Here is a 22,229-nt window from a genome sequence, read left to right as displayed (position 1 = left end):
TGTTTATGCAACACTTCAGAGATGTTGGTATAGGAGGGTAGCATGTGTCCATGATTGTCAGCAAGGAGGTGAGAAAAAAGTTTAATAAGGGAAAGAGAGCAAGCCTCTGTGGTAGCAACCTGGACCTTGAGTTTGAGTGGTGGTAAGAGCACAATTACTTGAATGTCGTGTAGGATTTTATTAATTTCAAGTCTTACTAAGCTTGGCATTCTATCACACACCATGGTGGCATGCATCACCTTTCTTGAAGCCAGGCTCATTCAGCTCATTTCTAGAATATTTTAATCAGACCTTAAAGTACATGGATGTTAGTCCTATGGCATACAGGTAATAACCTGACATCAATTTTTCTTTTTAAGATTTGGGAACCTTTGGGCATGTGTTTTGAGTATGGAGAAGTGAGAAGCAGCAGTAAGAGAACTTTTTTCCTTTGCTGGCAGAAAAGGGCCAAGAGACACAGGCCATAACCACAGGCAAAAAGTTAGAGAAACTTGTTATTAAATTTAATTTTCTTTAAATACATACCTTTGTCCCACCCCTCACCTACTCCAGGTGGGGGAGAGAAAACCCCACCCCCTCCATTCAGGGGTTCCATGTATAAAGCCTGAGATGGTGAGGATGAAGTATAAAAATACTATTTACAAAGGGGAAGAAGGTATCTGCTGCTACCTTAATTAACCTTCAGACAGACACCCCCATCCCCAGGCCCCTTTTGCTCCTTTAGAAAAAGCCCCTGGGAATTCATTTGAGTGTAGAACAAGCCCTTCCTCTCGAGGGGCACTCAAACCCCAACACGGCATAGGAAGCTCTGAGATTAACCGAGGAAGAGAGTGAACGGATAGCACCACAGATCCTAGCAGGGGGAAGGCCTTTGCCCTCCAGTACCCTGTAGTCAGCAGGCCTGCCCACCAGCCTTTATTTCCACAGGCCCCATGTAAACATTGACTTTCCTTTTTTCTGTGTCCCCTGCTCTTCCTGACTTCCTACAGAGCCTCTCTCACTTCCAGTGGAGGCACTTGGTTCCTTGATGGTTCCTTGATCATTCCTTCCTCCCCTTCTCACCTTCCTAGGCAAGGAGTGAAGAGGGGAGGGAGGTGACAGGTGGGGCAGGGCCCATCTTAACCCTTCTTCGAGGTCAGGGCAGCCTGTCCTGGGAACCCTCAGGGGGTGAACTCCAAGCGCTCAGCCAGATAAGGGTGGATGGCTTTCCCCAGCAGGGACAGGCAGGCAGACAATCCAGTACCAGGATACAGTGTTCTTTATGGGGGACGCCATTAGTTCTGAGTAGCAGGGAAGGCGGCTTCAGGGGGCAGAGAGGTGGGGCGATGCTGGTCTCACCCTGATGCTGGGAGACCAGCCCTGCATCCCTGCCCCTTCAGGTAAGCATGTCAGTCACCACCCAACAGTCCTTGTTCACTGTAGCTGTGCAGAGGGATCAGGCACCCGTGAGGCAGGAGGTCTTTTCCAGGTCTTGGCACGGAAGCAGCACTCACACCAGCTCGTCCAACAGGATCCCGATGCTCTGAGTGGCCTCCGAGGGCCCAGCAATGGGCTTGTTACACATAGGGCAGACACAGCGTACTTCTAGCCACTTCACCAGACACCTGTGGGCAGAAGAAGCCAGCCAGCCTGTTCCGTCTGTCTCCTGGAGCCCGGCGGCTTCTCAGGACATCTCTGTCCTTGCCCCAGTCCAACCCCTCTGGCTTGCCTGGTGTCCAGACAGGATGTAGGGCCTCACTGGCAAGGGGGAGATGGGAGGGGGCAGGGATTACAGGTTCTACAAGATGCTCCCTGCTTATTTTCTTTCAAAAGGCATCCCTGGGTAGCACATTCCCCGCAGCGGACACTTACTTCCGGTGAAAGGCATGTTGGCATGGGAGCACACCCAGCTCGTCCTTCCCCTTGAAGTCTTCCAGACAGACTGCGCAGGTCTGCTGTGGGAAGAAGGGGGTGGTGTGAGAGGAGGCCGGGCAAGAACCACACGCACCCATCAGCTCATCCCCACCCAAGTAAACTAAGCTATGGCCCTGTTTCCTCCTCAGCCACCGACACTTGAGTCAGAGGGTAGCCATTAACCACACGATGTTTCCATTGACCAAAAGAAGGTGAAATTAAAAGTTTAGTTCCTCAGTTGCACCAGCTACATTTCGAGGGCTTCCAATACTGGGCTGTGCAGATATCGGATGTTTCCATCTTCACAGAAAGCTTCATTGACCAGTACTGTTCTAGAAGAGTATTTTTTAATCCGTTCTCTCGCCTGGTACATTTGGCAAGGGGGCATGTATCAATAACCAGAGGTTAAAGATGGGGATATGGTGTTCAGTTAATATTCTTTAAATCCAGCTCTTTGTCATTATATATTAACCCCTGAGAGCTGAACTCTTCCTCTCAAGGAGGGCTCAGGGATCACCCGGGAATGTGCTGAAATGCAGTAGCATCAAAAAGAGGGATGAGGGGCGCCTGGGTGGCTCAGTCAGTTAAGTGTCTGCCTTTGACTCAGGTCATGATCCCGGGGTCCTGGGATGGAGCCCCGTGTTGGGCTTCCTGCTCAGCCGGGAGTCTTGCTTGTCCCCCCGCCCCTTCCCCTCCACTCGTGCTCTCTCGCAAATGAGTAAAATCTAAAAAGGAGAGGATGAAATGAGGCATTCCTAGGCTGTCTCGTGTCTAGCAATACCTGTGGATCCTCCCGGCTCCCAGACAACCACAAACCCCCTGTGCACAAGTGTCTGGGGTTATGGATGGACGCCTCGAGAAGGTCAGATGATCTCATGAGCTCAAGTAGGACAGGAAGAGGAAAATGGCCTCCTGAAAAGGCCACGTGTGGAGACCCAAGGACTTGCTATACTGGTTGGGGGGAAACAGGGAAGCACTGCAGGGATGGCTACACGGGTCAGATCCGCAGCTGGCTAGGACAGGGCGCATGTATGGGGGTGAAAGCAAGGGCGGCTGGACTCTGTGGCATGGAGTGGTGTGCCCACCCTCCCCTTCAACATTACGCAGAGCAGCCTTCCTGGGGCCACGTGTCCCCGCTTATTCAAACCCTTCTGTGATCCCTTTAGGTTCTCTGCCTCACTGTGAATCCCATATATGGATTACGTGCTGGGATGAGTCCATTTGGCCCAAGGAGACGAAGACAGGGTCTAAAGTTCCTGAAAGGGCCACCCCTTCGGGTACCCTCCCTCCCTGGGAGCTCTGTATTATCACTCTGCTATCACTCAATAAACCTTGGCTTTGCTGCCCACCAAAAAACAAAACAAAACAAAACAAAATAATAATAAGTTCCTGAAAGGCCCAGACTGAGAGCTGGATGGAGAAGGTGCCATTTGCCTTGCTGGCCAGGGCCCTTCCTACATGCTGTCCCAGTGCACTTACCCCATATAATTGCAACTTCTTGGCATCTCCTTTAAGTACCACCTGGGAAGACAGAGGAGGCATGGTGTCAGAAGCCCACCACAGGGCCAGGTGCTCTCAACAAAGAAGGGAGTGGCCAGCCCTGCACAGGAGGGTCTTCTCCCTCTGGAGGGGGAGGGCTCTGGGCACTGCCTGGGACAAGCCAGACATGAGGACTGTAACAAAGCGTCAGCTTCCAAGGGAGCCAGAAGAGAGGCCAAGGGGGTTCCAGGCCAGCACTGCACCAGCTTGCCTGCATCCTGCCCGCTCCCTAGCAGGGCAAGGAGTAGGACAGGAAGTCTCAGGGAAAGACGCAGCACTTTACCTCCTTATAGCCATATCGTTCACTCTGTGCCTGGTTCCGGAGTTTGCTGGGGGAGAAAGAGAAAGGGGAGAGAAGAGGTTAGTTATTATTATGCCTTGCTACAAACAGAGCCATTCAGAGTAAGAGAGGCAGGCGGGTTGCCGGGGCAATTCTTCTGGGGCCGGGGAGGCTGCTCGCCACAGGGCTGTCTCATCCCAGAGATGCCACGGAGTGTGGTTTGGACCCATGCAGGTCACCCAGAGTGGATTAAAGACTCAGGCTTTTTCTTGGGCCCAGCAGCCTCAAAACTTCCTGGCAGGTCCCACAGATGGGGGAATTCCAGCCGAGCACATTCTAGCAGAATGGTTCATTCCTACTGCCTGTGGTTTCCCAGTACCTCATTTTCTTCAGGCTCCCCAACTCTATGGATCAACAAGCTGCTTACTGAGTCTACAGGAGTTAGATAGTCTTAAAAGGAATATTGCCGTTAAGCCAGGGCGGCAGGATAAATAAGTCTCTGTGGACCCTGGGGAATTTTCCTCCTGGAGAACTCAAGTATTCTGGAACCAAAGCATACTCTCCCCTTCACAGCACCAGACAAACACAGATGATCCCTCCTTTGCCTTCTTTTTTCCCCTCTAGTTTCGAGCTGGTGGCCTACATACAACCTAACTCTCAACAGCCAAAACACAGCACGTTGTTACTAATGGCAAGAACACCGTAGTTATGGAGGATTTGCTGTGCGTCCATCCCTGTGTTAACATACGCATGTACTTTGAGAGCTTTCCTTTTTACAGAGGAGAACCGAAGTCCAGAGAAGTTAAATAACTTGCCCAAACCTCACAGCTAGTTGGCAGCATAGGCGGGTTTGAATCAAAGTCTACCAGACCATAGAGCCTGAGCTCTTCAACACATACTGCGGCCTGTTTCCCATTAGGTGGAACACATCATTGTCCTGAGAACGATACCAGACCACTTGGGAAACATCCTTTCATTAGCAGGGCTACAACTAATGGCTGGGACCATGATTATGCATTATTATTATTGCTGTTTTATTTGCAGTGAAAGAAACCTTCCAAATTAAGCAGGTAGCTCTATGTCCTTCTGTACTTGGGAGCCAGATGGGGCTTCCTCTGAACTTATCACTCCTACCCCAGATTTGCGTTATTGGAAGGAAACATCAAATTATAATCGGTGTGGCAGACTATGGCCTAAGGGCCAAAGCCAGCTGAACACTTGTTTTATAGGGCCTGGGAGCTAAAACTGATTTTTATTCTTAAGTGGTGGAAAGTAGAAATCAAAAGAATGTCTTTTTTTAAAGATTTTATTTATTTGACAGAGAAAGACACAGCAAGAGAGGGAACACAAGCAGGGGGAGTGGGAGAGAGAGAAGCAGACTTCCCGCTGAGCAGGGAGCCTGATGTGGGGCCTGATCCCAGGATGCTGGGATCATGACCTGAGCTGAAGGCAGATGCCCAATGACTGAGCCACCCAGGAGCCCCAGAATATTTTATGTCTTGTGAAACCTGTATGAAGCTTAAATTTCAGTGTCCACAGATTTTTATTTGAGCACAGCTATGCTCATTATCTCCCTATTGTCTACGGCTGCTTCTGCCCAGTAGAGTGGGGTCATTAAGAGATTGGAAGACTTCCGAAGCCTCTATATTTGTCCTTTTGCAAAATAAGAGTGCTGATCTGAGTTAGAGATCTCAAATCACGAGCCTCAACCAAAAGGAGTGAGAGAAGATGCTCGCTCCACGGACACTGTGGCGAAGGCGAATTGCAGCCCAAGCCGGGGAAGGTGCAGCATGCGGGGCAGAGCAGAGCCGTGCCCAAATCCCAGTCACAGAGCAGATCCAGATCAGGCTGCCACCTACCTCCATTGTTCCTAACAGAAGTCAGGGGCCCTGGTGAGCCTGTGTACCTGGAACCTCTTAAGATCTCCAGTCTAGGGGTGCCTGGGTGGCTCAGTCAGTTGAGCACCCGACTCTTGGTTTCGGCTCAGATCGTGATCTCAGGGTGGTGAGACTGAACCCCATGTCAGGCTCCCTGCTCAGCATGAAGTCTGCTTGGGATTCTTTTGCCCTCCCTCCCTCCCCCTGCACTCTCCTCTCTCTCAAAATAAATCTTAAAAAAAAAAAAAAAGAACTCCTGCTCAAGCGTGCCCAGTTAGTGGAAAATGTGACTTTTGATCTCAGGGTTGTGAGTTTGAGCCCCAAGTCAGGTGTAGAGGTTACTTAAAAATAAAATCTTAAAAAAACAAACAAAAAAAGGAACTCTAGTCCAGGTGGAGTCCCGCACCATGGAGCTAAGGCCCAGGGCAACACATCCACTGGAGAGTTTCTGGTCACTGGAGGGTTGGACCAAAGGCTTAACCAGGACTCCCACTGTCCCAACCTTAACTTTGCAGGGAACTCCTTAGTCCAGAAAAGCCTTTCACAGGCAGGCCTCTCCGTCCCCACCTCCAAACAGGAGGGGCAGACATGGATGCATCCAAAGCCTAAAGGAGCAACTGTTACCTGGCTGACACTGAATGAAGCTGGGGAAAGAAGAAACCGTTCTCATGATCAAAGGGCTCACGGCCGCCTTCTGAGGGAGACAGTGTTGCTGTCACCCGCTACGTAGGAGAGCAAATAAGGAAGTGGTGAGGAGCCTGCTTCTTAACTCCAAGAACGAGGGGACGCCTCACCTCTTCGGTGTCTCCACTGTCTCACCTCCCACATGGCCCTGAGCACATTGTGTCGTGCCTCCCCGCTTGTTTCATGGGATGTGCGGGGTACCCCCTCCCCACCCTCAGCCCTTCTGTCTGCCTGGCTCCACTGAAGGGTCACGGTCAACGACCAGCCAGTAGCTGGGGGCCCTGAGCCGAGCACCACCAGAACACGGAAGGCCTTCACCCTGCATGTAGACTTCTGGAAGAGGAAGGTATACATGGTGAGCAGAGGGGGCTGAGAAAGGCTGCAAGGGAAACAAAGCAAAAGGCAAACCCCCTGGGCATCCAGCGGAGGTCATGGTGCCAGCAACTGTGGACAGGTGGCCTTCTCAGCTGTCGGGTGAGAAAAGCTACTAAAAATAATCGGATTTCAATGAGACCATTTCTTGCCACTGCCAGTGGGCTCTCCCTGGCTTCTTTTCCCTTTTGGAACAAACAATACAGCCAGGTCCTGAAAAGAATTGTTCCTTTCCTGCCTATTTGTACTTCACTGGCCCCTCCATCCTGTGTAGGCCACAGGTCAGCTCTTGGGGATCGAGGAAGGAGTGAGGGGGAGTCGGGAGACTGGAGGCTGGTGTTGGCCAATGAGCTCGCCAGGTGGAGAGCAGGGGTTATGGGCCTATTTTGGCGGTGGAGGAAACTGAGAAGCAGGGAGAGGAAGTGGCTTCTGTGCTTGTGTGTGTCTTTCTATATATAGACACCCCCAGGCTGCCACACAGCAGTGAGCCTCTGGAACCATGAAACTCCGGGGTCAGCTGGCTTTGGGCAGGCTGCAGAACAGAAGGTGGGGTGACAGAAGGGACAGGTGGCGCCAAGCGGCCGGCAGTCAGGAAAGCTTTTGGTTATTGCTCTGTTCTCTTACTCCAGCCAGCCAAAAATAAGTCAGCCAGGCCTAGCTCCCCAGCCTGTCCTCCTGCGGGACCCCGATCTCTAGCGGTAAGGGGGTACTGAGGGACCTTCCACAGCTGCCCCTTCCCTTCCCATTCAAGGAGTAAGAATCAGAGAAGGCAACTGTATGGAATCTGAAAGACTCTAGCTCATGACCACCAGGCTAGCCCACGTCTGGATCTTCCTCGACATAGGACCTTGGGCAAACCCGTAACTGCCTGAGCATGAATTTCCTCCTTTACAAAGTGGGCTGTTGGGGGGCGGGGGTGTGTGTGTCACAAAACACCAACCATAACGTGGCTCACAGAAGGTACTTGGTAAACAGTAGCAAAAAGCCAAGGTCACACCTATCCTATTAGTGGCAGAATTAGGAAATGAACCCTGGTCACCCACTTCCTGGCCCAGGGCCATTTTCTAGATTTTTCTTCACTCGACCCCCCCCTTTGCAGCGTGGGTGTGTACCAGACAGAGCTGCTTCTGCAGACTCCTCCCCCAGCATCATACATAAACCTTTGGTATTTGGTATGTGTCCATCTTCAGTCTCTGGGGAACTGCATGAACTGCTTGGTGTGGGGAGATGGGGGTGGCTGGTGGTCAGGAAGCCAGAAAGTTTGAGGAAGAAAATATAGGCTTGGGGAAAGAGAAATGGGGGATGGAGAGCTACTAGAAGAATTGCCCTCATTCCCACTTATGCAAATTTTGGACTCAATTATAAAAGGGGAAAGTAAACCACTATCTTCTCTGCATAAACTTGTAAGTGGAAAACTCCAGTTCCAGGAACTTTAAGTTCTGAGAAAGAAGAGGCCTAAAGTAGCTGGCTGGGGGCACTCAGGGCACTTCCCCTTTTTTAGAGGAAGCTCTTCTAGCTTCAGGAATACAGATGGAAGAGTGTCTGCCTTCCCCCTAGCCTCCCTCCAGGTGAAGCACTCAGACCCACCAAGACCTCTCAGTAGGGAGCCAGAACTCCTTCTTTCCTTCAACTTAATTTAAATGATTTGGCAAGACTCCAGCTGACAGCTACTCAGGCATTTGGTCAAGTGCGTGTGTGTGTGTGGGGGGGGGGGTAGGGAGTGGTTATCACAATGGCCCTAAGGACCACTAGGGTGCCCAGGGACGCTCCACACTCCTCAGTATGCAAGGTAGTCCCATACAATGAGGAACTGTTAATACCAAGAGCATGCCCTCGTCAGAAACACTACTTTAATTTCCAGTCTAAGTACCAGTCATGCCCCAAATTTTTGGTAGAAAACCTGCCACCAGTTCCCATGTCTTTCAACAGGAGGTGAAGAAACCATTCCTGGAGCTTGGCTAGCCTCAGGAGCACTGCCATGCTCAAGTCCTTCCCTGGATCTCTACGTAATAAGAACAAGTGACGTTTTTAGTTTTTTTTGGGTTTTTGTGTCCCCCACCCCACTATCAAAAAATAAGAGCTTACAAGGCAGAATAAACAACCAGCTCACCAGACATCAGCTTGCTAATATTAGTCTCTGGAGGGCTGACAACAGGATTTCCCAGGAGGGCAGAGGAACATGCCACTGGTGTAACTGATGGCCACCTATCCCAGGCTACCCAGAGTTGTGAGCGGGGAGTGGAGACACAGTGAAGGGCTGGACTCACGATATTACGTGGTCAGATGGTAATCCTAGGCCACCCCAGGGTAACAGGCCAAGAGGTGCGATGCAGCCCAACCAATGGTTGACCTTATATGCTCTGGACAACTTGATAGGCTGACGAAAATAGAAACAGCAGGCCTCAGGGGCCCAGTGAAGGGCAGGCTAAGCCCTGTCCTCAAAGCAGGGGCCCCAGGGGGAAGCCAGGGGCTCTGCTGAGGAAGTCTCACTTGGCTCACCCCACCCCTGGCCTCCTTCTCCCTGCCTGCCTGCCCCAGGTTACCCAGGGTGCCACCCACCTGATAAAATAGCAGCAGAAGATGAGGCTGAGCATGAAGACGAAGATGCCCGTGCCAAAGATGACCATGTAGATGTTGAGAGGAAGGTCCTGGAAACTGATGGGTGGCATGGAGCAGGACTTGTTGGTACTAACCAGTCCCAGGCCACAGAAACACCCTGCAAAGAAAGGGAGAGGAAAACTTATTGTTGGAAATGTACCACCAGGCTGATGTTACTTGGGTCAGCCAGGATGGAGAGAGAAATGGCAGGCTCTGGGCTCCTAAACCTCTTTGATACAGAGGCTTAACTCTATATCCTAGCTCTAACACTGAGCAGCCATGTGATCTTGGGTAAATAAGTCACCCGTGAAATGGGATAGCACATCTAGCACTTAAAACTGCATCCCCACCTAGGGGATCAAGGTTACGAGCCAATGGAAGACTTGATCCCATCAGCTAGAAGCTCACAGAGCTCAGCAGCAAAATGACAGGCCCTGGGTTGACAACATGGGTATTTGGGTTGCAAACACCGCCTCTCCCTAGAGATGCGACCTTTAAGAACTTAGACCTATCTAAGCTTCCCTTTGTCATTTAAAAACAAGCAAAAAACAGAGAGGACCAAGTCCGTGTGTAAGAACAAAGCTTTGTAAAATCGCAAGGTGCAGTTGCAAAGGTCAGTTGTCATTATTAAGTCACCTGCTCCAGGAGACAAGCTGCACCAGGACGAGAAGAGAAACTGTTCACCCCCAGGCTGGGCCAGTGTTCCAGAAAGTGTTGCGGGTGCCGCTTACTTTGGCCACTTTCCCCGCTTGTACTCAAAGCCTCAATGTGCAGCTATATAATGGCATTGGCACCGACTCAGGATCTTGTAAGAAATGCAAAATCTCAGGCCCACCCTGAACAAAACGAATCTGAATCTACATTTTTTTAAAGATTTTATTTATTTGACAGAGACACAGCGAGAGAGGGAACACAAGCAGGGGGAGTGGGAGAGCGAGAAGCAGGCTTCCCGCAGAGCAGGGAGCCCGATGCGGGGCTCGATCCCAGGACCCTGGGATCATGACCTGAGCACAACCCCCCCCATTTTTTTTCCTCCAGAATCTACATTTTGAACAAGGTCCTTGGCAGATTCCTACACATGCCTTGTGGGAAACACTGACCCGCCATTAGACACCTCTGTTTCTCCCATCCCTCGGGTAAATCCCGACTGGCCTACTAATCGTTGTAGTCACCTTTCCCTTGCCAGGGTTTGGTGTAGAGGTAGGTATGTTGACAGGGTTCTGGCCAGAAACAGAGCGAAGTCCTGCTGGACAAGGAAAGAGTCACATCTTCCTGAGACAACTGAAATGGTGACAGCCAGGTTACAGCTGGACGAGAAAGCTGTTCAATATAAAGCCAAGGGTAGAAGGTGGCAGAAGGGACAGGGAAAGAGGAGACAAGATTATGGCGGTTACTGCTGGATGAACCAATCCTGGAGCTGCTCTGTTTTGGGAGTACTCGTTTTGAGAAATAGTAAATTTCCTGTAATGTTTAACAGTACGAAAAAATATATACAGGATATAAACAATAAGCCGGGTGGAATGTTCTGTCCTGCAACCAGGACAAAATACTACAGTGATCCAAAAGGCAAGCATAATACAATTCTTGGATTTCAGCATGTGTGGAGCAAGAAAACTAGCATCTACCATAAACCTGCTACATCCCAAGCACATTCTCAGGCTACCAATTTAATCTTCGTAATGCCACTGTGAAACTTACTTTCCCCCTTCAACAGGAAAAAAAACATCACTAAATAAGCTGTCTAATGTCAAGCAGCTAAGAAGGCTTGTATCCAAAGACCTCTGCACTCAAGTCTTCAACATGGGTTTTAAGCACTGGCCTGACATCTTGGTTGGGAGCCAGAACCCATAAATATACTTCAGAATTCTAGATTATAATTTCCAGTGCTACCAGAACTCAGAAGAAGACTGGTTTAAAGGACTGGAAGTCAATTTTGACGTCCTACATCTCATGCCTTGTCATCCCCTAGATCAATCTGGTGAGACTCCCTTCAAACCTCTTTCAGATGTTGGGCCCAATTCTGTTCCAAGTCCCTGTCCCAGACACCTCATCGATGTCTGGTCCCTCCTCTAATTTAGCCCACCACTATTTCCCAAGCTTGTGATTGGCTTCCAGTCCTCTTAAACACACATGCCCTGGGTCTCTTCAACGTCCCCCGCTCACCGTCTTATGGAATCACCCACCAGGAACCTGTCTCACTATTTCTTGTCCAAACTGTCCTTGACCTGCTTCCAGACCTTTGTTCATGCCAACTTTTCCCTGCCTGAAACTCCCTCTGCCTTCTGGAAGTCCACCAAGCCTGCTCCTCATGATATCCCAGGGAGCCCCCTCTTCCTCTGAACTCTACAGGGCTCACAACCTGTACCACGCATTCTGGTTCTTGCACACTCAGATGCTGTTCCAAGCATCAACTTAATTGAACTCAAATATTGACTACAAGACAAGTAGCATGACAGACATTGAATATAAAAAGGCAAAGAATGACTGGATGATTTTACTGTGTAGGGACAAAGAAAACACAAAGGCTTTCACTGTACCAAGGGAGGCATGGCAATAGAGGTGGGACGAGAATCCTGAAATCAGAAAGGAAACAGTCCTAACCAGCTTGAATGTTCGTAAGTCTGAGTGAAGTCTGAGGACAGCGGACTTGGACTTGTGTATATTCTCCAGTGCCTCGCCCAGCGTTTGGCTTGTTTTCAATTAACTAGTTGACAGATAAATAACTCCTGATTTTCAAGACAACCTGGTACCCTTGGCAAAGGCTCCCACTTCAAAGTAAGGAGAGTGATATTTGGGAAAATTGCCCAGAAACTGCCCTTAGCTAATGAATGACCGGTCAACCAACAAGTATTATTGAGAGCCTGATTTATGCACTGACCTAGACATTGTGGGAAAACAAAAAATAGAAGTAGTTCTTGTCCTGAAAGACTTTGTTGAAAAGATAAAATAATTAGCTCCTAATCTTGCTATGTTCAACAGGAAGCCCTTGCTCCTAGGCTCCCTACCTCAGCAACATTTGATGCCATAAGAGGGTCTAACCCCAATCCCTCTTGGCTCTCCATGCACGTTTTATGAGCTGGATCCTGGTTATCTTTAGGGTCCCAAAGAACCTCATTGGTTTCCCGTCCTGGGAAACTGCTATTGTAGAGGATATGTGTATGCACTCTGCAGGCACTCTGGCCTCAGTGGGCTTCTGATCCGTTTACCTTGACCGTCTTAGCTCTTTTGACAAGAGACTTCTCCTGGGTTCCAGGACTGAGTCAGTGAGCTTGGGACTTCATGTGATAAAAAGATATAGGTGAGAAGAGCTTCACAGCCAAGAGGAGATGGTACATTTACTTACAATTAAAAATAAATGGTAAAGATATATATTGGCCAAAAGGTGTAGGAGTCATTTTTCCTCCAAAACTTGTAAGGGCAGAATACCAACCTGAGGAAAGAGAGACTCCAGATATTCCCCACCCCCACCCCCACCCCCAACAAAGGGATTGGGGGCAGGGGAAGGGACTGCTTCCTCCTTGGAGTCAAAGAACAGGATCTATCAGTCACTTTAAGTGACAAGAAAAAGCAGCAAGCCCTCTGCTGGTCTAAAAACCCCATATGAAATAGGAGTGCCAGAATCAAGTGCCAGCCACCTTGGTTCTTCCGAAGTCTCTGTTCCATTGTCTCAGCTGACCTAGCAAAGCCCTGACATCAGAGTGTCTCATCTCGGTGGTACGCAGGCTGGGGTCTGGAATGACGTCAAGAGAAGGGCTGGCCAAGAAAGACCAGTGGGTCTGGGAAATGCTTCCCCTACCCAGCCAACGGGAAGCTTTCCCAGATGCTGGGATGCACCGTCCTCCCTCACCCCCATCCTCCGCCCCCTGTCCCTCAATGCCCGCCTATCACACACAGCTTGGTTCATTTTCAGGAAATTAGATCCTACCAGCAAGAGGAAGAGGGGGATGGGGGACGCTCATACACATGCTGTCCAAACCCTGCCTTAAAACAAAAGCCGCTTGGAAGAATTCATCCAAGATCTGACAGGGGTCTGCTCTCAAGAACGGTTTTTTTTCTCTTCTTTTTTTCTTTTCCTTTTTTTTCCCTAACTAGCCGGTTTACCATACTGAGATAAGGCCAGATGCACGCCCCCCCCCCCTTCTCCAGAAACTCCATGCCTTGGAACAACACGGTTAAAACACCAAAGCCATTGGAAGGTATTAGTATCCAAAACCAATACCTTTTGACTGGCCGGCTCAGAAAGGCCCTTCTTTAAGGTGGCTTGGGTGGAGTCAGCCCCACGCCCAACCTGTATCACCTGAAACGCCAAAAAGCCTCAGGTGAGATGGATTTAGCATCACTCCAGGCCCGGGAGGGTGGGTAGGGAGTGGGGTGGAGGAGTGACTGGGCAAGGAGGTGCGGCCACCACCCAGGCTCGGGCGCGGGTGCGGTAATCTGGCCTCGGGGCCAGAGAGCACGGCTCCCGCCGGCCTGGCCCTGCACCCAAAGGTACCCGGGCGCCGAGACATCTGCAAGGCTTTATCAACCCAGTAAAGACACGCTCTTTAATCTGGCGTCTTCCACAAACAAAAAGCCCCCTAGCAGCGAGTGAGAAGCCAACAAAGACACAGAAGAAGCCGCCCCCCCGCCCGGTCCCGCACGCTGCATTGTATACATATTTAAAATAGCCTGCAAAGTTCCAGGCCGGGAACTTGAGCTCCCTCTAGGAGATCCCCACCCGAGCGCGGATTTAATTCTCCTCCGACAACCACAACAAAGACCAGAGTTTGAGGGCACAAAGGCAAGGGAAGGGGGTAGAAGAGCGAAGCCGCGACACAAAGGCCGCGAACCCCTCGGCTCCCACGCCCCCCGCCCGCCGCAACGTTCAGAGACGGTCCCGGGCCTTGTGATTCTTTTTTTTTTTTTTTTCAAATTCCGCGCTGTGCTGAGCCGAGTTGGGCGCCAGGACGCTTTCTCGCCCGTCCCATTTCATGAGAAACTTAGCTCAAGAGGAAGAGCGCGAGCCCTCTGTCTGATTTCAAGCCTTGCGCCCCACCTCGTCTGCGGCCAGCCCAGCGTCCGCTCGCCCTCCCGGCCCGGGGACTCACCGTTACACCACTGGAATGGGTGCATCAATGAACTCTCGGCTGGCTTCCTCCGGCGAACGAAGGCAGGCGGCGGGTAGGGCAGGCGGGGTGGGCGCACCGGCTTTCGGGTCCGCAGGAGGGGCCGGTGTAGCCCGCGGCAGCCGCCTTTCTGGAGAAATCGAACTCCCTCCTGCGCGGTGGGTTTGGGCTTAAATGGTTTTAGAGCAACAAAGAGGGAAAAGGAGAAAACAGACAGAAAGTCCCCTGGATCAGTACACCACAGAGGAAATACAGGAAGGGGCCCCGGGCTGGGGGAGATGCAGCGCGCTGCAGAACAGGGTGGGGGCGCCCAGTTCGCCCGCCGAGGAGGGAAAAAGCTTCAGCGGGAAGCTGGGCTCAGGATCCCGGACGCGAAGGTGAACAGCCAGGACTCCGAAACTGACACGGGCTGCGCACACCTCCCTCCCTTTTACTCCCCCCGGGAAACTCCGCCCCGCGCCCGTCACCCGCCCTCCGGCCAATGAGAGCCTTGCTGCTGGCCCCGGGTATTCTTTGCAGGCCCGCCCCGCTCCGAGGGGAGAGCATCTTTGCACCGTGGGCGCCTCCCGCTTCGCCTTCCCCAGCCCTCGGGAAACTTAACTCTAAAGAGAAGCGAGCCGCGCGGTGCGGTGCTCGGAGCGCGCGGGGGCCGGCCTCCTCCGCCGAGGACCTGGAGGAAACGGAACAATTAAGTGCCACATTGTTTTCCGCCTTCAGAGTTGCTACTGTTTAGCATTTCCATTGCTCTCTGAGAAGCCAGTTCTAGGGAGGCGTTACATTTCTGCTCCGTGGGCAAGGACTTGGTCCTGGGTGGCGGCTACCACGTTCCTTTGCTCACTGGAAATGGAGGAACCGGAGCAAGAGAGTGAAGCAGATGAATTACAAAAGTGAGATCTGGAAAGAGCTCGAGTTGTCCTCTCATTTTTGGTCAGCCCCTCGTTTCACAAACAAGGAGTTAAGGCCCGAAGGTTAAGTTTAAGGTAGACTTATCAGGGTTCCACGCTCCTGAGTAGCAGAATCAAACCCAGCAATCGACATTGGCAATACCTTAGGGGCAGTATCTTCTGCATCTAGCACCACGTAGGTGTTGAAATAAATAGCTGTTGGAGGAAAGACTGAATCTCTTAAACCCCCCCCCCGCAATGCTTTCTTTTTATCTGATGTTGCATCGCTTGTTTATTTCTATCTTGTCTGTCTTTCTGTCTTTCATTTATTCAGAATGTATTCACTGTGAACCTACTTTGTGCCAAGCACTGTGGCTCAGGGGACCCATCAAGGTCATCGGAGTCAGCGGGGTTCTACTCTCCTGTGATTTTCAGTGCCTGAGGAGACAGACAGTAAACAAGCAAGCAAACAAATAAGAATGACTCAATCTCATCTTTCAATTAAGCTTAATCTGTTAATTGAAGGTGATAAACAGTTTCCCTAACTCTTGGAAATTTGTGACACTCAACACAAGATTATGCATATAAGTGCTTTGTCATTTAAAAGCATGGTGGTTAAGGTATTAAATAACTTGGCTAAAATCACAGAGCAGTATGGAACAACTACTTTAGCACTTAATTACGTAATTGTCTTAAAACAATAGTTTTTTCTTATGAGCCGTTCTTGAGGATCGGAATCACGTACAGATCCAGAGCATTTCATCTCTTAATTGGGCAATTGCAAAAGCTTCATGGCCTTTCTGACTCTAGTCTATGCCTCAGACTCTAGTCTATGCCTCTGACTCTCATGGCCTTTCTGACTCTAGTCTATGCCTCAGACTTTAGAGCCCCTGTGAATCACTTCTGTTTAGAGATGTTACATATGCAGACTCCGAGGCCTGGAGCTCAGAGATTCAGTAGTTAAAGGGTGGGCCCCAGAATGCCTTGTCTCCACCCTCCCCCACCCCTCCGCTGCCAAATTCTCTAGCAATTATGCAGAGAAATAATGCTCTGATCTTACTCTCAAATCCGGCCTCTCTGCTGGGCCAGCGTTATCTTACTAAAACTTAAATCTGGTCATTTACTTCTCTTGCTTGATAACCTTTATTGGTCCCTGTTATTTACTGGATAAAGCCAAATTGTAGAGTGTCCCATTCAAATGGTTTCAGTCTGGCCTTTGCCTGTCTTTCTAATGCCAAATATGCTCTTTTTCCTCACATACTATTGGTCAACCACAAAGCTTTTGTTGTTGTCCCTTGAACAGAGGATATTCTTTCTTGACTGTGATTTTGTACACGGTATCACTTATGTTTGAATGCCCTTTTTCTTTCTGTGCCTGACATTTTGCAAGATTCAGCTAAAAATACACCTCTTCTGTGGCTCACCATTGTCATCATCCCTGTCTCTGCATCTCTTTCAACACTTCATGTACGATGTAGTGTGTTATGGGATTATAAAGATAATTCAATGATTTCCTAAATTTGAACACTTCATGAGTCCTCCTTAATAAGAGATTTTTCAAGGGCATGAACCACTTTTGTGGTTCCAAGTGTCTGGTCCAATAAGTATTTTTGGAATAGATTTATGTATGTGCATGTATATAAATTACCATACGATTTAAGCCATGTTCTAGGAACAGTGTTGAGGATTTAAACATGTGTATAATTGTTATGCAATAATTCTTTCTATACATTGGCTCAAGAGAAAGGTGTTGATAGGTGAGCCTGATAGCATTTAGTTCCTGCTAGGTGCCTCTAGGGCACAAATTTTCCAACTTTGAAGGAAAACTTGACAAGAAGTGAGAAATACTTCTTCCCACCCTTCTTAGACTAAAGGAGCCCCAAGGCGGAAAGATGCCTTGAAGGTAGGAACAGCAGGAGTTCTCATGGGGAATAGAGCTGGTCAATCAGGACAGTGAACGTCTAGGGTCATACCTACAAGGACCATGAACTCGGTCATCAGACACAATGTTCTATAACAATTTATGTTCTAAGACTGATGTTTTAAACATTCAGTAAGGTCTCCGGAGGCACTAAAGGACTCTAATTTGGCAAGCCCAATGCATCCCTTTCCAGTTCCTCACCCTCAACCTTCCTTGGCTATTGTGGCCACAGGGCTGTGCCTCAGATGATGGCATAGACTGGGGGAGATATAGGTTGAAGGGCTTTGGTCTTGCACACATCCTTGAAAAGATTGGTTCAGTCTCCCAGCATTTCCTAGACCAAAGGCCTTATCAAAGACAAGCTGATTTCCCACATTGTATCAATACAATTTAGGTAACTTACCCCTGCTCCCCCATCCAGATGATGGTTCAGACCCTCAACCCCTTGTGAATCAGGAAGACACATCTGGTTATTTCATTGAGGAAGACATTGAAACAGTGAAGAAGATGATGGATTATATAGTCAAAGTTACTTGAGGAATCTGAAGTAGAATGGTGTTTCTAAATCTTCCATAGAAAGAGGGAAAGGAAAGTTTTCTTCCAGGAAAACTTCTAAGGAGTCAGGGGTTCTCTTTATCCCTACTGTCCTACCCTCACATCTTCTTAGACACGCCAGGAGCCCCCCCATTTTAAGGCCTTGCAAGCACTAGAGAACCACTTTGGGGAGAGACAGCTAATTCTGTGGAGGAGCACGGGGCCAGAAGACTTGATCATCCCATTTCACCTTCAGTAAGAGTCTCTCTTCTATGGTTCTCCAAAGCCAGCCATAAGATATGGAAGAGAATGCTAACCATGGTGGTAATTAAGTGATAATTAAGGGGTGCCTGGGTCCTGGAACCTGGGTCTTGGCCACTCAGGTCATGGGTTGTGGGTGGTGACTTCGAGCCCCATGTTGGGCTCCAAACTCAGCTTGGAATCTGCTTGGGATCCTCTGCCTCTCCCTCTGCCCATCCCCCATCTCTCTCAAATAAATAAATAAATAAAAATAAACAAATAAATAAAATCTTAAGAAAAGCTGATAATTAAATCCAACTGTTTTATTTCTTAAGAGAAGTTTGCATGAGAGGATCACATGATTCTTTGAAGGCGTTGAGAGTTGTTCATTGTATATTTGGGCAAATCAGATCCTTCACTCATTTTATTCTTGAGAGATCTGGCCTTCCTCTGTCCAGATACCCTAGAGGTCTCAGTACCAAGATGCTTTTCAGGGATTGATACAATTCTTGATGAAATGTGTTCATAATTTCCTTCTTTCCCCAGGAAAGTGAAGCAGCAATTTCCCCACCCTGTTCCTCAGCTCCTGACCCATATGGGAAATCCATGGAGGGGGCAGAAAGAAAGGGAGAGAATCTCAAGCAGTGTCCACTGACACAGGGCTCAATCTCATGACCCTGAGGTTATAAGCTGAGCCGAAATCAAGAGTCAGACGCTTAACCAACTGAGCCACCGGGCACCCCTGTGATGCTCTTCGTAAGTATCAAAGGAGGCTGGAAGGAAACAGAAGCTAGGGGGGTTTAGGGCCCTATTTTTCCTAGGAATTATACATAGTTCTGCTGTGTCTCCGGGTTTCTGGAATGAAGCTGATGTTTTAGGCCACAGCTGAACCATCTAATGTGTGCAAGTGGAGATAGGATAATAAAGTAGACGGGAGGAGAGTCACACCTCTGATTGACCACCTACCGCATGCCAAGCCCTGTGCCCAGTGCTTCGTGTATTTTCCTTTATTCCTCACCACAACCCTCCAGGTACTATTGTTTTCTCCTTGCCTATAGGATAAAATGGAAAGCCCAAGAAGGTTAGATCTTAGCAAAAATCACAGAACTCTTAAGTGTTAGTGACAGATTTCCAACCAAACTGACGTCTCTCTCCACTAAACATGCCTTTTCCTCAACACTGGTACGGTGGTTACGAGTGAAGTCTCTGGAATATGGCCTGGTGTGAACTCTGCTAACCCTCAGTTTCCTTACCTGGAAAATTAGGGCTAGTAGTAGAATCTACCGTAGAGGATCACATTCAGAACAATGCGTGATAAATGCTTGGCATATGACCGGAACAACAACAACAAAAAAAGCCCCTAGTAAATGTTCATTCTTATTATCATTAAACTACATCCTGAAGTCTCAGGGCTCAGAAGGGGCACTGGACCAAAGAGCCAGTACGTCTAGTGTATTAATTAGGATGCAGGCTGGGTCCCTGGGGTGGTTTTTGAAAACATGTCCACAAATTCTTTAATATTCCTCCCCTGAAGAGGTGGAGCCTAGTTCCCATCCCCTGGAGAGTGTGCTGGGTTTGTAGACCTTCTAACAAGTAGAATGAAGCAGAGGTGACAACTCCTGACTTTGGAGACTAGGTCATAAAAATGCACTGCAGTTTTCTTCAAAGACACTTACCTACAGAAAAGCCATGTGGTGGGGACGGTCTCTGTTAACAGGGAGGTCTCTGTTAACAGCCATGTGAATGAGCTTGGAAGGAGATACTTTTGCTTTGGTCAAACCTCTAATGACTTCGGGGCCCAGCCAACACCCTGGCTGCAACCGCAGGAGAGATCCCGAGACAAAAAACCACACAGTTCATTCACACTGAATTCCTGACCCACAGAAACTATGAGACAATAAATTTTTGTTGTTTTAAGCCACCGAGTTTTGGGGTAATGTGCTGTTTAGCAATGGACAAATAATACAGCTATTGTAGCAAAGAGACATAAAAATGCAGAGACTCAAAAAAATCTAGTTTATTTCTGTCTTGTAAATATTCCAAGAAAAGGAGGGGCAAGGCAAGGAGGAAGTTCGGCTTTCCAAAGCCATCCAGAGACTCAGGTTCTTTTCTCTTGCCACTTGGCCTCATCCTGAGATGTGTTCCTTGTTCATCCATTAGAAGCTGGCTTGCCAGTTATGTATCTTATGTTTCAACCCCAAGGGAGGGTATGAAAGAGTGGGGGGACAGCGTCTTCTCTGTAAGAAATAGAGCATTACTCTTGTTCCCGTCCCATTGGTGAGAATTTAGTCATATGGTTCCACCTAGCTGCAAAGGAGGCTGGGAAATGGAGTCTCTAGGTGGACAGTCATGAGTCCAGCTGAAACTCAGGGTGGTTCTATTAATAACAAGAAGAAGTGGAGAATGGAATTGAATCTAGTGGACGATGAGTGGTCTCTTCTACCCAGGTCCTGGTGTTGGTGCCTTCTCTGAGACTTTCAATTAGTTACCTCTCCAGGGCTGCTTTCTCATTTAGAAAGTGAAGAATCCGATGAGATTGGTGGATTCCAAACCCTTTTTTTTTTTTTTAGCAGAATCTTTTTATTGAATAATATTTTAAAACAGAAACTGCCTGCATAAAAGAAATAAAAACAGATCTGCTCTGTTTGAATTACCATGGGGTGTCTCTCCCTGAGCATGCTCCCACATTGGTGGCCCCATGAAAGGTTATTTGAAATGCTGCGGCTCTGTGAGGCATGGTCAGAAATCCACCAAATGAAAAATGCTCCTGGATTCCTTCCAGTTCTGGTGTTTTTGAGGTTGTGATCATCCACCTGTGTGTCCTGAGCTGGGCTGGATCACAGCCTTGTCTTGCTTGGCAGCTGGGAGTTTGCCGGACCTGCATGCACTGGCAGGGGACACACCAGAATGAGCCTTTGCTCTGGGTGTCAGGCCTCTCCTCACTTCTTTGACTCCTTTCCTTATCTTGTACCATATCTCTACTTTCTCCTAATGCAAACAAGTGTCCTCCCATCCCTGGGCCAGGGGCCAAGGTGCCGTGCAGCTAGGAAGGAGTGTTCTAAGTTGCCAGTACAATTTAGCCTTGTGTTCAGTCCCACAGGTGGGGATGTAGAGATTCTTGAAGCAGACTCTGTCTTCCTCCCAGGTTAATATTTCTTTCTTTCTCCTTTTCTTTCTTTTCTTTTCTTTTCTTTTTTCTTTTCTTTTCTTTTTCTCCCTTCCTTCCTTCCCTCCTTCCTTCCTTCCTTCCTTCCTTCCTTTCTTTCTTTCAAGATCTTATTTATTTGAGAGAGAAAGAGAGAGCACGAGCGGGGGGAGCCGCAGAGGGAGAGGGAGAAGCAGACTCCCTGCTGAGCAGGGAGCCCAAAGTGGGGCTTCATTCCAGGACCCTGAGATCATGACTGGGGTGCAAGGCAGCCGCTTAACCGACTGAGCCACCCAGGTGCCCTCCACCCCCAGGTTAATATTTCTACTGCCCCTCTTGCCTTGTCCTCTTCCCAGCTGACATTGGCCTCAACTGGGATTAGGAGCTCAGGTTCCCTCGAGGTTATAAGTGGTGGATGTGGACTTGCCCAGCCCTGACCCAGTTTGTGAGTGAACTCCAAAGAGCAACAGGGAGAGGCCCCTCCCCTCTGATTTTTCCCTACTCAAAATAATCCCACAATTCTCAAAAATACAAACTGCCTCAGGGAAAGTTACCTAGGGGGAAGAGAGTTCCTTTCTTTTAGTCTGCAGACCGTCAGAACGCAGCTGATAAACATTCCTTTCCCTGCTGCCCAAGGTCACTTTCTACTCGTTTCCACCGGCTTAAGATTCCTTCCTGAGAGACTGGCTGTGCTCACCACCTTCTCCCAGGCCACCTCCAGATGCTAAATGGGAATTGGGCAGAGGGCTTAAGTGTCTGCCAAATCAAGGGGACAATCCTAGGCCATTTCGAAGGCTAGTGACCACTGGCCACAAACAGAACATTCCAAGAATGGCTGGGGTTGAAGTGGTGATTGGGAAAAAAGGAGGCAAGGTGGACCGCTCTGGGCTTCTTAGGATAAGGAATATCTTACATTCCTGGGCAAGACGTTAGGACCCCGTGGGGTTGGTTTAGCACAGGGGCTGCAGGCAAATGATCTTAAGGAGTGAGGCAGGTCCAGGGTTAGAACGTACATCGTGATGGGTCATAATGAACCGGACAGCAGGTGGTACCTCATTGAAACGGGGCAGCCCCCAATCACCACGGTCAAGTGGAGACGTAGGCTCACTATCCCTTTCAACTTTTTTTTTTTTTTTGAGATTTATTTATTTGACAGA

General features: G+C 49.1%; 1 protein-coding gene across 2 annotated transcripts; it reads right to left on the bottom strand.

Moving 5' to 3' along the window:
• Positions 1-265: 265 nt before the first annotated feature.
• Positions 266-14,734, bottom strand: RNF122 (ring finger protein 122). Of its 2 annotated transcripts, none has more exons than XM_032413785.1 (6): positions 14,331-14,734; positions 9,205-9,361; positions 3,716-3,761; positions 3,373-3,414; positions 1,852-1,934; positions 266-1,604 (listed from the first exon to the last, which is right to left on the bottom strand). In XM_032413785.1, the coding sequence occupies exons 1-6, from the start codon at positions 14,353-14,355 to the stop codon at positions 1,490-1,492; spliced, it is 468 nt and encodes a 155-aa protein (XP_032269676.1). In that variant the 5' UTR covers positions 14,356-14,734; the 3' UTR covers positions 266-1,489. The 2 variants fall into 2 exon arrangements, with proteins under 2 accessions (XP_032269676.1, XP_032269677.1); XM_032413786.1 differs by having other exon boundaries at positions 1,852-1,931.
• Positions 14,735-22,229: the final 7,495 nt, after the last annotated feature.

This window comes from Phoca vitulina, unplaced genomic scaffold (genome assembly GCF_004348235.1).
Source record: "Phoca vitulina isolate PV1807 unplaced genomic scaffold, GSC_HSeal_1.0 scaffold15, whole genome shotgun sequence".
NCBI classification, from domain to species: Eukaryota; Metazoa; Chordata; class Mammalia; order Carnivora; family Phocidae; genus Phoca; species Phoca vitulina.
Note: the sequence above shows the minus strand (reverse complement) of the source record. Positions and strands in the feature narration are given on the sequence as shown.

What these genes read in the sequence shown, in the direction of transcription:
- RNF122 (XM_032413785.1), bottom strand. Translation starts at nt 14,355, where the DNA reads ATGCACCCATTCCAGTGGTGTAACG. An exon ending in CCCATTCCAGTGGTGTAACG is followed by an intron (nt 9,362 to 14,330) that starts GTGAGTCCCCGG and finishes CTTTCTTTGCAG; the next exon opens with GGTGTTTCTGTGGCCTGGGA. An exon ending in AACGATATGGCTATAAGGAG is followed by an intron (nt 3,415 to 3,715) that starts GTAAAGTGCTGC and finishes CTGTCTTCCCAG; the next exon opens with GTGGTACTTAAAGGAGATGC.